We start from the raw sequence: 17,123 nt of genomic DNA, 5'->3' as shown, positions 1-17,123 counted from the left end.
ACGGACAAACTGCTCTACAGAGCGCGCTTGCTTGACTAGCTATTCTCTGCTGTCTCAGGCGACGACATATTTGTCCTGTATTGGCCACCATAGCTTCTCTATATTGCAATTCGCAACCTCACCGCTAGATGCAGCTAAAATTTACACACTGCACCTTTAACAAGGCAATAAAAATAATTTTGAAGAAAAATATAGAAAGAATATTTGATTCAAATAATCCACCAGAAGTGACCAAAAGTTTTATTTTAGTCAACTACAATTAGATTCCCTTTTAGTAGAATTAGAGTAAAACTGACTGTAGTGATTATGATAATTTTGTCTTTTTTTTTTTGCCTTTTTGTTTCTTACTGTTAGTAAGATTTTTTTAATGTTTCTAAATTAAGTATCTTATGCTCACCAAGGCTGCATTTATTTGATCAGAAATAGAGTAAAAAAAATAATATTGTGGAATATTGTTACAGTAGGCCTATAAAAAAAAAAAGTTTTCTATTTTAATATATTTTAAAATGTAATTTATTCCTGTGATGACAAAGCTGAATTTTCAGCATTATTACTCAGTCTTCAGTGTCACATGATCTAATATGCTGATTTGCTGCTCAAGAAACATTTATTATTATTATCAGTGTTGAAAACAGTTGTGCTGCATAATATTTTTGTGGAAACAGTGATACAGTTTTTTTCAGGATTCTTTGGCGAATAAAGTTCAAAAGAGCAGCATTTTTGAAATACAAATTATAATACATCATAAATGTAATTACTGTCAATTTTGGTCAATTTAATCCATCCTTGCACATTTTTTTTTTTATTATTACTTTCAAAAAAACTATTGATCAAAAACTTTTAAATCAAAGTGTATATTTTATATTATAATATTTGCGACATATTTAGTCCTCATGAGGAAAACAGCTTATAGATCATACACAACAAGTGATGTTTTTGGTCAGTCATTTGGTCAGTCAGTCCCCAAAATAAAAAACAGCTTATAAATCATACCAATGATGTTTTTTGAAAATGTAAAAATGCAAAAAGTTTTCTATGATGGGTAGGTTTAGCGGTAGGGTTAGAGGATAGAGTTTGTGCAGTGTAAAAATCATTATGTCTATGGAAAGTCCTTATAATAGTTGTGCGTGTGTGTGCGTACTTGTTCAGCTGCTCTCTACTGCCTCCTGCTGTCCTGTGTTGTTTGGGGTAGAGACAAGAAGGTCTTTACCTGCAAGCAAACTCATGAAGGTTTTGTGTGTGTGTGTGACCAGAGAGACACAATGACATTAAGGAGAGTGAATTAAACTATGACCAAGCATTTAATTTTAAACACCCCAACCATGATAAACACAAATTAAGCCCAGCCACCTGCATGGTCTTTCTAGGCAGAGATTCTATAATTACGCAAATGTGTCTGCTGAATATAGAATGTCCTTCATGCCTATCTGAGCTGAAACACTCTAAGCAGAGACACATTGTGTGTGTGTCTGTGTGTGTGTGTGTTGTAATGCTTTTCCTGCAGAAGTGCTAATGTATTTTCTGTGTCTTTTTCAATGACTATTTTAGTGAAGGTTTCCTCTTCTCTATGTTTCAGTTGTGAATGTGTGAGGTGTGTCTAGATGTGTGTGTTCCGATTCATCAGGCCCTCCTTTTCTTTCTGCCTCCCTTTCTCCTTGATCTCCTCAGACACTTATTCACCAGACGGCTTGATGAAGGGGAGGGGGGGGGAGGGAGGGAGAGAGAGAGAGAGAGAGAGAGAGAGAGAGAGAGAGAGAGAGAGAGAGAAGTGTGTGTCATGTCAGTGAGGTCTTTCTTAGTATTGAGCCATGATCTCAGCCAATAATTGGTGTAATCAAGTTGCTTTAACATGCACAGGTGTGTGAGGTTAATTTGAGAATGAGTGGCTCGTTTCACTCCCTAGTTCCCTTTATCCTAACAAGCCTACAGCATTTTAGAATTATGGGAGGCACTTCCAGTTTGGGCAGGTTCCAGTCAAAAAGACTGAAACAAATTTCCTTCGTGTTCTATTTTCAGACATCAGGAGAATAACGTAACGTAACATATTTTAATGTGACATGGTTTTCCCTTTGTATTCCGCTGTAACAGTATGAAAAAAGACAACATATACTGCACAATTGTGGTCTGTTCTCACGATTTACTTTATGATATATCCCATGAATGATTCACTGGAATGCACTAAGAATCTCTTGTTTTTCTCCCCAAATCCTCATGTCTCTTTCCAGGTTTGTTTCCACACGGATGCTTTATAATGTAGGCTAATTGTCTCCCCTTTTCACTTCTAATCCCTATTAGCAGTGTTTGCTAAATTTTTCTAAAGCAGCTAAATACAATATTCATTGTTTGTCAAAATGACAGAAATCACTTTGAAATATTATCACTCAATGTTTCAGTTAATGAACCTCTTACATAATACAGACATATATGACTACAGTGATATATTTATTACTACAGTGACAGACTATTTAACATGTCTGTAATATTGCTGTGGAAATAATCGAGCTTATTCTGTTGTAGTAATTTGTTAATGCTTTTACACTTCCTAAATTTCCTTTTAATGGTTGATTGTTGAAGGGTGAGTAGAATAATGTCATCTCATTGTACCCAGTTTTTGAAAATGCTTATTAATGTGTTCATAGAGAGAACCTTTCGCTGAATGTTTAATCAATGTTACTCCCATAATTCGCGCAAAGCATCAAGGTGGATAATGTGCATCAGTGAACGTGAATTCAGGCGTTAGCTAGGGCCTTGATGCACTGAAATATAGGGACACTGATGACTCAATTACAGGGTCGCACATGTCAAAGTCGGCATGAAACGGAAGTTGCGATGGTCTTTTCTTCCCTCTTGCAACATATATTCGAGTGAAACGGCTTCTCGAGCAAGAAAAAATGTAGGGCAGGACTTGATTTTGTCCATCAGGAATTGATTGGATGTTTGTGGTTTGCTATTGGCTGACCTCATGTGAGTGACAGGTTGTCCCGCCCTCATGCGGTAAACACATCAGGAAGTTTTGCCTAAAGATTACAAGGGCACATGAATTAATACATACACACACACACACACACACACACACATATATATATATATATATATATATATATATATATATATTATTTGCACAGATAAATTATTTATAATTAGGGCTGCAACAACTAATCGATAATAACCGATCATGAAAATCATCGATTAGTCGCGTCTGCCCACCATGCACGGAGTACTTCTTCCAGTCGCGTCAAATTACAGAACTGAATAACGCATTTCTATGAACAAAATGCATCTAAAAATAGTGGAGGAAACAGATTGAGCTGCTTCGGCAAAGGTATGTGATCCAAGCTGCCCAAAACATGAGAATTCTTTCTTTTAAGCTTTAAGCTAATGTATTAGCGTAGTTAGTGCTTTGACAGATGCGTGTGCTGTTTAATGTGTGATATGTTTCCTCAGCGCAAAACTTTCATTTAACGGTTATATCCTTATCTGTAAGTGCTACAAATTCACGCGAGTATTTCTATTTTGCATGAAGGCTCGTCCTGACAGTCTGCGTTAAACTTCAAAGCTTTACTGAATGAGCGCATGCGCGTCAAACAGACGGGACGCATTAGAGAAGTAGGCAATTAAAATTCAACGCAAAAATTTTGCTGAAATATCTGTTGTTGTTGGACGTCAAATTTAGTTTTAAAAGTCAACATGCAATTCAGGTATTTTATGAGAGTAACTGTAAAGGGATAACTGCATGTAATTGAATATAAATGTAAGACGTTTACATTTGCGAACAGTTAACACTGAGTTTGTGTTTTTGTTTTACTTTTATTAACTTTATTATCTTCATTTTTAATGTAGGGATTTAAACTGTCCTTTTGCTTAATAGCTCTTTTGCGTATAGCATAGATATAGATTTATTCACTATGTATGTTTTCATAGCATTCAGTTGGCACATTAGTTAGAAGGACCGCATTGGGCAGGATGTGAATAGTGTGTTTTGTAAAAAAAAAAAAAAGAAGAAGGGTTTTTTTTAATCAATAAATTTTTTTAAAAATTAATTTTAATTAATTGATTAATCTAAGAAATAAACTGCCAACTAATCGATTATCAAAATAATCGTTAGTTGCAGCCTTATTTATATTAAATATCGCAATTTCCTATGATTTCGTTGTGACTTTAAAATTATGCTGGTATTTATCAGTTAAAATGTATTTATAAAGCTGCATTCACACTAGACAGTGCTCCATTCACTTCCATTCATCTTCAGTACCCAGATTTAATTGTGGTGAATTCTGACATGGACATCTACTGTAAACATAACAGATTAACCTCTATATAAACTTAAAAGCTTCTGAGTTTTATGTAATTCCTATGCTCAAAGCCTAGTGTGACTGCAGCTTAAAGAGATAGTTCACCCAAAAATGAAACTTACTGAATCTCATGTTATTCCAAACCTGTATGATTTTTTTTCTCCTATCTTCACAAAAGAAGATATATATATATATACATACAATAAAAGTCAATGTTTTGGAACTAACATTCTCCTAAATATCTTCATATGTGTTCTGCAGAAGATATAAAATCATACAAGTTTGGACCAACATAAGGGTGAGTACATTATGACAAGCATTTCATTTTTGGAAGAAAATAGATGTTGTTTGCCAAAGAGATGTTAGGAAATATATCCATTTAAAAAAAAAAAATTATATTAAACAGATGTATTGGAAAAAAATGTTTGTAAATAAAATAATAAAAATGTGTTTTTATTCTAAAAATGCTGAAGGCTTTCTTTTAGGGGTAGTGATACAATTTCGGTTAGTCTGTAGTAACTGAGTTTATATAAAAACAATGGAAGTCTATGTTATGTTCTCATTTAGACAGCAAAATAAATATAGAGGTCAGATGATAAAAGAATGGAGTTTGAGATATACAGTAAAACAGTAATATTTTGAAATTATTACAATTTAAAATAACTTTTCTATTTTAATATATATATATATATATTTTAAAGTAATTTATTACTATGATAGCAAAGCTGAATTTTCAGCATCATTACTCCAGTCTTCAGTGTCACATGATCACATGCTAATAAAAGCCATAATGATGACCTGTTCTCATCCGATTCATATTTAACTAAACTGAGAAGCACAGTGCGAGAGAGATATGACTTTTGCTACTCAATGGGATCATCTCAAATGTCACACTTTAATAGGAAATGCATGAACTGCCAAAATGGACAAACATGCACTCACTCATAGGCTTTGGTCTATAATGGCACAGTAGCAGCATTCACATATTTAATCATAAAAACTTGAACACACAGATATGCACACTGATTTCTCCCCAAACATGTGATGCTTTTCTTCAACACTTGCATACACACTTGAATGACGTCCTATCTTTATTCATGTCTTCACCAGTCTCGCCAATCACATTATTAGCAGCCTGCTTACATCACTCCTCCAGCTCAGATTGCACAACACACAAACTGCATTCAAATGCATAGCGACGCTGTCATATACAGCCAGACATCCTCAGACACGTGTACGTCGCCCCTCCTGCTTTGTTTATGACTCATGTTTTTTTTTTTTTTTTTTTTTTAATACTGAAGCCTTAACAAATATTTTCAGCAGTGTCCTCATCTGACAAATGTAGACCTATAACTTCAGCTCTGGATGTGTGTATATGTGGTGTCTCCAGCACGACATACACTACCGTTTAAAAGTTTGGAGTTGAATAAAAAAAAAAAGCATTAAAGGGTTAGTTCACCCAAAAATGAAATTTCTGTCATTAATTATTCACCCTCATGTTGTTCCAAACCCGTAAGATCTTCGTTCATCTTCGGAACACAAATTAAGATATTTTTGATGAAATCTGAGAGGTTTCTGATCCCCAAGAGAAGGCAACGGAATTATCAAATTCAAGGTCCAGAAAAGTATTAAAGACAATGTTAAAATAGTCCATGTGACTACAGTGTTTCAAACGTAATGTTATGAAGCGATGAGAATACTTTTTGTGCACAAAAACAAAACAAAAATAATGAGTTTATTCAACAATTTCCTCTCTTCCTGTCAATCTCCAAAGCTGTTTACGTTATATAGACAGTGCAGCGCTTCCAGGTTCTACATCTGAACGCTGATTCAGTATTGGCCAATGCTGTTGCAGGAGTCGGCCAATCAGGGGTGCTTCTCAAACAGAAGGCTGCATCCTACTGAGGCTGTGTCCGTCTTAGTCCAGACTAGTGATCGACCGATATTGATTTTTTAGAACCGATACCGATAATTTGTGTGTTTATGTGCCCGATAACCGATATGCAGAACCTATATTAAATACTTAATTTTAAACAACAGTTTTAGTAGATTTATAAGCTGTTTAATAGGCTAAAGAGTGAAGAATAATTTGCTGGATAATGTTAAATAACTGAATAATATTCTCTGGAATATTGGAATATAACAAACAAAACATTGTATTTTATTGCATTTCTCAACTGGTATGTTATATTATCAGAATTATTAAAAATGTTTTTGTCATTCTAGATTATGAAATATCTGCTGACAAAGCGCTGTTCTGTTTACGCAGAACTATACTCAAACTGCGATCGCTCGCGGAGATAATAAATAATTAATTTCCATAGAGTTGTGTTTACTTAGATGTTTATTAGTGAATTAATGGTTATATAGTAAATGTTTATATAATTACGGTGTTTTAAACAAGTAAATCTTGTTAAAAGTTACATGCGGTGGCCGTGCTGGAGCATTTCCTGAGCATCAACCCGCTGAGTGAACAGCAAAATTCAGACGACTTCACGAGACTAATGATGAGCATAGACAACAGAGAGAGAATTTAATTCAGCGCTTTTATTTCCAACATGTGCTCATTAATGGCTGCATTATTTAATTCATGCAAATTTACATCTTTATTGTGACAGGACTTGACGGATTATCTTACGTGACCGTGAGCTTGTCTCTACTTCTTAGACACAAGCTGCATAAACTAGCTACATTTCAGGCATTTATGTAACACATCTAATTTGTGCATTAATGGCTGTTATGTTAAATAAAGTTTACTAATTACAGCAAAGCAGGTAAGTATACTTTGCCTGTGCACGCCATTGTCTCGTCTCCCCTCAGATGCTCTGTAATGGCGATCCTGTGCGCAATTCTCAAAACACCCACAAGATGGCGGCGTTTATCGGTAAATCCGATATTACAAACTGATATCCGATTATGGTAAAATGCTTAAATATCGGGGAAAATATCGGTAAATCAATATATCGGTCGAGCTCCAGACCTTCGGAGGCTTCTAGACTAGAGTCCTCCTGAGGGTTAGTTCACTCAAAAATGAAAATTCTGTCATTAATTACTTAGCTTCGGAGCATTATGAATCAGCGTGTGGAATCATGATTCGGATCGCGTGTCAAACCGCCAAACTGCTGAAATCACGTGACTTTGGCGCTCCGAACCGCTGATTTGACACGCTGATTCAAAATGCTCCGAAGCTTCCTGAAGCAGTATTTTGAAATCGGCCATCACTATATAAGTCGTTATTTTGGTTTTTTTGGAGCACCAAAAATATTCTCGTTGCTTTATAATAGTAATATTGAACCACTGTACTCACATGAACTGATTTAAATATGTTTTTAGTACATTAATGGATCTTGAGAGAGGAAATGTCATTGCTGGCTATGGAGGCCTCACTGAGCCATTGGATTTCAACAAAAATATCTTAATTTGTGTTCCGAAGATTAATGAAGGTCTTACGGGTGTGGAACGGCATGAGGGTGAGTAATAAATGACATTATTTTCATTTTTGGGTGAACTAACCCTTTAAACGCTAGAATGAGACAATCTACTCATTCAAGTGTGCATGGCTACATAATAAATGTTTCCACAAATCTTTATATTAACTGGCTTTCTATTAATGCAATACAGTGAATGATAGCCGTCTGAGGTCTTTCAGTGGCTTACATTATTGGCAATTTAGTATCATATGATTAATTTACAGCAAAACATAACACATGTACTTTCATGTCCGAAAACATTATTTTTGTCTTACACTTCATAATAAACTCAGACGAGCTCAGCACGAACTCGTTTTCCGTCAGTTTATTTTCTTGAATTTAAACGTGTGCAAAGATTGTGGGTCATTTAAGGCTGCGAAGGATACATCCAATGCGTCCTTCAATACAGGATGAATGAAGGACGTGAAATGAAGGCTGCCTTCCAAGGATCCTTCAGATTGAGATGGCCTTCAGTGACTTTTAATGACATAGCAGCTGAGATATGCAGCCTTCTGTTTGAGAAGTTCTGATGTAGAACCTGGAAGCGCAGTAAAGACTTTTACAATGATACAAATGATTTCTATTTCCATTTTTGAAAATAAAGTATAATATTAAGCAGCACAACTGTTTTCAACATTGATAATAATAAATGTTTCTTGTGCACCAAATCAGCATATTAGAATGATTTCTGAAGGATCATGTGACAGTGAAGACTTGAGTAATGATGCTGAACATTCAGCTTTGCCATCACATGAATAAATTTTAAATATTCAAATAGAAAACAGTTCTTTAATTGCCTGGTTAATTGTTTGGTCAATTGTAACAGTATTTCACAATATTACTGTTTCTACTGTTTTTTTTTTAAATCAAATAAATACAGCCTTGGTGAGCATAAGACAGTTTCAGAAAAATCTTACCGACTCAAACTTTTTAAAAGTGGTGTATAATGTGTATGTGAAGCAATTGTTCAAAATAAAGATAAATGATGACGTGAAGTTTGGCCAGCAGAAACTTCAGTATGACATTAATTGAATGACAAATTCTGTCATCATTTACTCATGTCGTTCCAGAACTTTCTTTCTTCTGTGGAACACGAAGCATATTCAAACTTGGCACATGAAGACACCGATTTGACATCAGTGATGCCAAACTCCACTGGTCTCATACTTTATCACAGTATGTCAAATTTGAATATGCATAAGTGTATTTTTAATTTCACCCCCACAAAACAAAGCTATTGTTTGGCAATATGGTGCATGAACTGTTTTTACTACTTTCATCATATGAAAGAAAAGTTTGAACATTTTGTAAAACGCAGTAAAATCAAGAATCTGTGATTTGTTAATTCTCTTGAACCTTTATTTAACTGTCAAATGTACAAAGACCACTGAACAAATTAATTGTATTTTGTAAATATAATCAAATTTTGATTTTGATGGCTGAAACACACTCAAAAAAGGCAAAATAATAGTGAAAAGATTACAGAATATCCAAGTTAAACAGTCCACAAAAAGCAGGTGAATTGGTAGGTGAAGGGTATCGTGTTTGTGTATAAAAGGAACATCCACCAACTCTGTCCTTGCAAGCAAAGATGGTTCACGGCTCACCACTTTATTCCAAATTTCATGAGAGAATTGCCAAATAATTCAAAACTCACATTTCTCAATGCAAGATTGCAAAGTATTTAGGTCTTTCACCGTCTACCATACATAACATTGTGAAAAGATTCAGGGAATCCAGAGAAATCTGGATATGTTTAGGGCAAGGCAGGAAACTTCTGTTGAATGTGCGTGACCTTCGAGCCCTCAGATGGCACTGCATGAGAAACCATCATGTTACTGTGTTACAGCCACATGGGCTCGGGTATACTTTAGAAAACCGTTGTCACTTAACACAGTCTGCCGCTGCATCAAGAAATGCAATTTGAATCTCTGTTACACAAGGATAAAGCTATACATCAATTCTATGCAGAGATGGCGCCGAGTTCTCTGGGTCCGAGCTCATCTCAGATGGTCTAAAAGACACAAATGTGTGCTGTGGTCAGGCGAGTCTATGTTTCAGCTTGTTTTTGGAAAAAACAGACATTGAGTTCTTAGTCCCAAAGACAAAAGGGACCATCTAGACTTTCATCAGCAACAGGTACAAAAGCAAACATCTGTCATGGTATGGAGGTGCATCAGTGCAAACGGCATTTGCATATGTGTGAATATGCAAATGTACATATACTGATATCAAGATGACATCTTTCCTGGGAAGCAAGACAATGCCAGGCCTCATTCTGCATGTGCTACATCAGAGTTTCGTAGACACTCTTCACCAGGGGTGTCCAAACTCGGTCCTGGAGGGTCACTGTGCTGCAGAGTTTAGCTCCAACTTGCCTCAACACACCTGCCTAGAAGTTTCTAGCCTATAGTAAGACCTTGATTAGCTGGTTCAGGTATGTTTAATTATGGTTGGAGCTAAACTCTGCAGGACAATGGCCCTCCAGGACAGAGTTTGGACACCCCTGCTCTACACCATGTGGATGTGCTTGACTGGCCTGCCTGCAGTTCAGATCTCCTATTGAAAATGAATGGCCCCTCATGAAATGGAGAACCGGACAACGAGATTGGGAAAAAAATCCACTTGCAAAACTGCAACAATTGATTAAAAGTGTAATTAAAAAGGTGATGTGACAGTGGCAAACATGCCTCTGTCCCAACTTTTTTGGAGTGTGTTGCTGCCATCAAAATCTCTTAACCAGTCACAGTTTTAGCTAGGGCTGAAATATTATTAAATCATCTAATGTTAACATGCATTTTTTAAGCCAAATCACCACTGTCACATAAAGTAGGATAAGGAGTCGGGCATTATGGGAGATGGAGGGGGTCTTGCAGGACCATGATCCAGCACTGGTGTTGTAGTGTCCACTTGATACACTGATTGTGTGTTTCTATTAACTGAATGAACATAACAGCGGGCTGATGCGGAGGCCCAGAGCAGCCGGTGAGCGCGCACGCCACTGCCTCCAACAGTTTCCTGTAGCAGTTTATCATTCTTTTTTCGGAGCAAGCAAAAAAGTGAAGAAGTGATCAACGCAGAGAGAAACTCCCTTAAAGTAGACAGTCTCATATGGTACAAACCCACAGCCGTTAAAAAAAGAGCCAGCAGCGCGAGCGGGGGACGGGATGAGTCACTCGCGAGGCGTCGTCGGCCCGCTTTGATCAGCCGCGGTTGGGGTCTCGCGCTGTAAAATATTTGAACAAGACGAATAGCCGGTGAGTCACGGTAACGGCTCTAGAGCTAAGTGTGTTGTGTTTCTAAAAATATCCTGATAGATTCAATAAAATGATAAAAAGGAATTGCAATATAACTTTAATAATATTTGAGATTTTAGCTCATTTTTTGTTTTACAGTCATTTAAGTCGCACACTACTAAAACGACTGTATTCGCCTCTTGAAGAAGGAAAAGGGAACAATTAGGGACGAAAATAGATAACAAAATGTGAGTAAAAAACTAATGAATAAACAACAGACTACATATAAAACTTACAAAAAGTAGGCTATAGATTTAAAAAGCTAGTTATAGCTATGTGAAATGGACAAAGAACATTGTGTTTGAATAATTTACACTTGTTAGTTTTTATTTAAATTAATAATCTTTGGTACAAATTCCACTGTTTTCTGTATTCCAAACATTGGGTGCACCAAATCTGAAAGCAGAGCGGAAAAAGAGTTTTTGTTTTGGAAGCATTTAGAAGGATGCAAATAGCTTGTTAAGTAACATTGAGATATTCGTCAAATAAGCTGGTTGTCAGACCAAACACACTTTTGTTAAAAAATGTATGCCCGTGAAGTTCTTGCTTGCTATTTAAAGATGAGCAGTTTATATTCGAGAGTTTTATTGATGATAATAATGAATAATAATAACAATAATTTTAGTATTGATTTTTTGTCTTCAGTTAAATTGATCTATTTTCTCCTGTTGAAAGCAGTCAAAAATTACGTTGTTAAATGTTTTGTGTTCCACTGTCCCATTCTTTCTCGCGCGCGCTGCTGTGCTTAGGACCGAAACAAAAGCTGCGCGCGGGGAGGAAAAGAGGAAAGGATCTTGTGACGTCGGGAAGACTCAGTCACACACACACTCCTCCTCCTCCTCCTCTCTCTCTTTTTCTCAGTGTAAATACCATCTCCACCAGATGAGCGGACGCACTGGATGTTTCTGTATAACATCACAGAAGCTATTCAGCTGGCTGATATAGATGTTTTGTTGTTTTTGTTTGCATGTTTTGTTTTGTTTTGTTTTAAGTGATATTATTATTGGATTTCAGCACTCGGCTTCTATATCTTTCGCGACCCGTTCTGCTATCAGAGAGCCTCAAAACTGAGGAAGAGGCAGGTCTTCTCGACAACTCCAACCCTAAACCTCACCCCTGGATATGACAAAGATTCCTGGAGTCAGGGGGGAAATACCACAGAGGAGCCACATATAGTAAGACTGGACTGTACCGCGCGAGGGGCGGAATGGTGTTGTGGAAAGGACTCCTTAACATTCTTCAATGTGCACCCTGGTTGCGATAGAGAGAACAGAAACACACCAAGACCTGCTGCAGCAACACAGAGGGTAATACACGCAGACAACAGGGGACATTTTCCTCGTCAAACCGCGTTAAGATGCGCTGTTCTTCAGCACGCGAGCGGGCGCATGCCATGCTGTAGCGCTGCGCAGCCAAATGGCACGAGCCAGCGCGACCGAATCGCTCTGACGTTCGCGGAGGACAAGACGTATGATGATGAGCGGCAGCTGCCGTGGGACTAGTCTGCTTGTCCCGATGCGTTCTTCACTTTCCATTCGGTTCGCCTTCACTCTTCATTGCACACACATGCTAGTATTCTTTCTCTCAGTTTTGGGAACGCGTATAGGCAAATAGAACCGCGTCTGGCGTGGGAACAATGGAGTTGTCAGAGGTTCGCTGTTCCAGCGCGAGCGAGGAGCTGTACACCATCAACAAAACCCCCAGTAACAACAACGGGAACCGACCGAAGCGCCTGCTGTGGCAGAATGCCGTGCGACACATCACCGAGCAGCGCTTCATTCACGAACACAGCCCGAAACCCGTCTCACCGGACGAGCCACACGCGCAGGGCTCGCGCAAACATTCCGCCGGCAGGACGTCGGTGAGCGACCGGCACAACAACGGCGGCACTAAAGTCTTCCCCGAACGCTCGAGCAGTGACCTGGGTTTCCTGCAGATCGACTGCGCGCCCAGCAACTCAGACTTCTTCCTGAGCTGGGGCTACACGTACCGCGGGGTCATCTTCCCCACGCTGCGCTACGCCTTCAAGTCCAGGGACCTCGAGCGCCTGTACCAGCGCTACTTCCTGGGCCAGCGACGGAAGTCCGTGGTGGTCATGAACATTCTGGACGTGGTGACCAAGCTGACACTGCTCGTGCTGCACCTGACCCTGGCGTCCACGCCGATGGACCCGATCAAAGGAATGCTGCTCGGCTTCTTCACGGGCATCGAGGTGGTCATCTGCGCTTTGGTTGTGGTGCGCAAGGACACGAGCTCGCACGGTTACCTGCAGTACAGCGGCGCGGTGACCTGGGTCGCCATGGCCACGCAGATCCTCGCGACGGGACTGGGCTACGGCTTGCTCGGGGATGGGATAGGGTACGTGCTCTTCACGCTCTTTGCCACCTACAGCATGCTGCCGCTGCCTCTCACCTGGGCCATCGTGGCGGGACTGCTGACCTCCGCGCTGCACATCGCGCTCCAGCTGCTGGTGCCCCCTCGAGCGCAGATCCCCACGAATCAGGTGAGACGAGAGTGAATCAGAGAAACGTGCAATATTACATCATGGCAAGTTTTGTGTGCATTGGTGCGGGTGCAACACTGGATGTTTTCAGTGCTTCAGGCATTTAACCCAAGCGCAACGGTCGCTGTCCACCTAACGTGGTGCTGAAAGTGACATTTTAAGGTCGTCGTTGCGGATTGCCTTGTGCTGTTCTGACTGATATTGATGTCTTGTTTTTGCGGTCCAAATTTTGTAGAGGTCAGTAAAGGTCAAGAAGAGCTCGTGAATGCGGCAAAGCAGTCATAATAGAGCACTGCAGTCAGTTACCCATTTCAGTAACATCTAAGCTTAAGCATTGTTTTTTCAAATATATTTATAAAAACATATGTTTTTGTATATATTTACCAAAAAAAAATCCAAGACAATTAAAAGAATAGATTACCCCAAAAGTGAAAATGCTGCACTAAAAAAAAAAAATGCTGGGTTAAAAATAACCCAAGTTGGGTTAAATATGGACAAACCCAGGAATTGGGTTGTTTTAACCCAGCGGTTGGGTTAAATGTTTGACCCAACCTGCGGGGTAGTTTTATTTAACTCAACTATTGTTTAAAAATTACTATATTGCTCGCTTAAAAATGAACCCAAAAAGGGAACATTTATTAATGAGTGTAATAACTAATAATTAAATAATAAACATTTATTAAATTGCTTATTAATAAATGTACACATTTTTTATTATTACTGTTGCCTCTAGTAATTATGTGTCTGCTTTTTAATTTCCAACCTATTTGGGTTCATTTTAAGCCAGCCATATAATTTTTAAACAATAGTTGAGTTAAATAAAACAACCCAACAGGTTGGGTCAAACATTTAACCCAGTTGCTGGGTTTGTCCATATTTAACCCAACTTAGGTTGTATTTAACCCAGCATTTTGCCAATATTTACTGTACGACGTTCTTTCTTCTGTGGAAAAATTTAGTTTTTTTTTTTTTTTTGTGGCCATACAATGAAAGTCAATAGGGGTTCAGTGTTGCTTTCACACCAGTGTTCTTCAAAATATCTTCTTTTGTGGGGTTTGGAACAACATGAGGATAAGTAAATGATGACTGTTTTCATTTTGGGTGAACTATCCCTTTATACATTGCTTTTAATTGCATGGACACGGTTGCATATGCGTGTGTATGCAAGTCAACAAAGCCTTTTTCCCTCTCTGTCAGATGCTAAAGAGATTCTAAATGACAAGCTGACCTGAGGCCAGTACACTTTACACATGTGATCATATCATATCACATCTAAACTGAGTCGTAGTGTAACACTACAGTTATTCTGTGACATTCACCTGCATAGACACGATGCACACAAGCAAGCAAACATGCTGTATACACAAAAACAAGCACACAGACGCACAAACAGAGAAGAGACAGGAAGCTGTGTGAGTTAATTATAGGGTGCAAAGATTATTCACTGTGATTACAGCAGAGAGAGACAGACAGACAAGAGTTGTTTGGTGTCCTTTCACACACAGATTCAGGCCAGATCCAGATGTCTATATGCAGATTCAGGTCAAAATAGCCAAACTCATCTCTAGCAGACCCAAAAATGTGTACGTGTCCAAGCAGTGGTCGAAGATGCTGTGTGAGGTAGACTGTAAAAATAGCATGCGTGGGAGGGAGATATGGAGAAGGGCTCTCTGACTCACACACTTGTCTGCCAGCATCTCTTCGTTTCCCATCTCTGTTTCCCTCTCCTTCGCTCATACTGCAGGAAGCGCTCACGCACACACACCCTCAGACCTGACCGCACACCTGTTTCGGTGTTTAGCGCTACGTAAGTAAAATGCCGTCAATGGCTGGGTAAGATGGACGTCGGTTTTCATTTGGTTGCTTTCTTGTGCTCTCTCTGGGTTTATGGAAACTCCTGCAGGGTCTCCATCAATCATTTAGTAGACACTTCACAAACTCCACCAGACCATTGTGAGAGTGTTGTGTGCAGTAGGGTGGATTGTGGATAGTCAAAGTGCAGGGAGACGAGGGACATGTGGGCCAGAAAAGTATTTCCTGCATTAAGAGCGAGAGGTTTTGAGTTCAAATCTCGCTTGACTGACAATAAACACACACACGCACGTTGGGTTTCCATGTTTTATGGGGACTTTCCATAGACATAATGATTTTTATACTGTACAAACTCTGTATTCTATCCCCTAATCCTAAACCTACCCATCACAGAAAACTTTCTGCATTTTTACATTTTCAAAAAACATTATTGAATGATTTAAAAGCTGTTTTCCTAATGGAGAACAAAAAATATCCTTTCTGGTATTGTCCTCCTGAACCACACACATATACATAAATATATACATTTTTAAATGTTTTTAAAATAAGTATTATATTTGATAAAAAATACAGTAAAAACAGTCATTTTAAAAGAAATTAAATTGTAAGAAATTAATTCAAAGGGTTTTATTCAGTAAGGACACATTAAGTTGATCAAAAGTGACATTAAAGACATTTATAATTTTGCAAAATATTTCTATTCTGAAAAAATGACATGTTTTCAACATTAATAACAAAAAGAAATGGTTTTTTTAGCACAAAATCAGCATATTAGAATGATTTCTAAGGATCATTTGATACTGACGACTGGATTAATGATGCTGAAAATTCAGCTTTGCCATCACAGGAATAAATTACATTTATTGAGTTATTTGAAACTGGAATAATATTTCATAATATTACCATTTTACTGTATTTTTTATCAAATAAATGCAAACTTAGTGAGCATAAGATACTTCTTACTGAGCATAAGATACGTGTGTGTGTGTGTGTGTGTGTTTGTGTGTGTGTGTGTGTGTGTGTGTGTGTGTGTGGGCGTGTGTGTGTGTAATGACCTTAAAAAGTATTTGGAGACTAGCTTCATTAAAAATTTATAACAAATATCGAAGCAAGTGTAGTAGCAATATAAAGAGTAACAATTCAAAACAGAGACAGAAAGTCTCAGACACTTTTTGGCTGTAAAAAGTTGTGAATAATGTACAGTATTTTGTTAATAATTCTACTGTAGGACACCTGTCTGAATTTGAGTGAAGCTGACTTCATACATCCACTAAAAAGGACCTTCAAGGCAAATGGCTAAAAATAATATCTTTCAGAAAAAGGGAAATAAGTTCAGAGAAAGGCTCATTTGTTTGCAGACGCATATCTATTTTGTATCCAATCCAATGAAATGCAGACATTTTTAAGTGTAACTTAAGTGTCCGAAATATACATCCAAATAATTTTTTGGTGTCACTGTATAAGTTAAAAGTTAGCATCTTTTGTTGCATTTCATTTTGTGGAACAGAGAGTGACAGAGAAGTGGAGCATCGTTTGGTGGGGGTAGTGCTCCGTGCCCAATATTGTTGCCCTACATATGCTGTGGTCTGCCATTGACTTGAGGGAAAGATGATATTAATATAACAAAGTTTAGTTTGAGGGGAGGATTCAGAGTGAAATCACTTTAGACAGCTTACTGCAGTGGCTGTTTTCACCAAAAATGAATTGAGATCACAATATCCCAGATTTTTAAAGGGATATTTTCACCCAA

General features: G+C 38.1%; 1 protein-coding gene across 5 annotated transcripts in view; it reads left to right on the top strand.

Moving 5' to 3' along the window:
• Positions 1-9,237: 9,237 nt before the first annotated feature.
• adcy8 (adenylate cyclase 8 (brain)) overlaps positions 9,238-17,123 on the top strand; it is a 61,437-nt gene continuing 53,551 nt past the window's right edge. Inside the window, exon 1 of one of the 5 annotated variants that reach the window (XM_051862018.1) lies at positions 9,238-13,561. In XM_051862018.1, coding sequence (XP_051717978.1) covers positions 12,695-13,561 — 867 coding nt within the window. In that variant the 5' untranslated portion in view covers positions 9,238-12,694. The remainder of the gene's footprint in view (positions 13,562-17,123) is intronic. The other 4 variants (XM_051861984.1, XM_051861993.1, XM_051862001.1 and 1 more) reach the window with 4 other exon arrangements.

The sequence above is a fragment of the Ctenopharyngodon idella genome, chromosome 2 (assembly GCF_019924925.1).
Source record: "Ctenopharyngodon idella isolate HZGC_01 chromosome 2, HZGC01, whole genome shotgun sequence".
Lineage (NCBI taxonomy): Eukaryota > Metazoa > Chordata > Actinopteri > Cypriniformes > Xenocyprididae > Ctenopharyngodon > Ctenopharyngodon idella.
The sequence above is the reverse complement of the archived record's forward strand: the minus strand, read 5'-3'. Positions and strand labels throughout refer to the sequence as shown.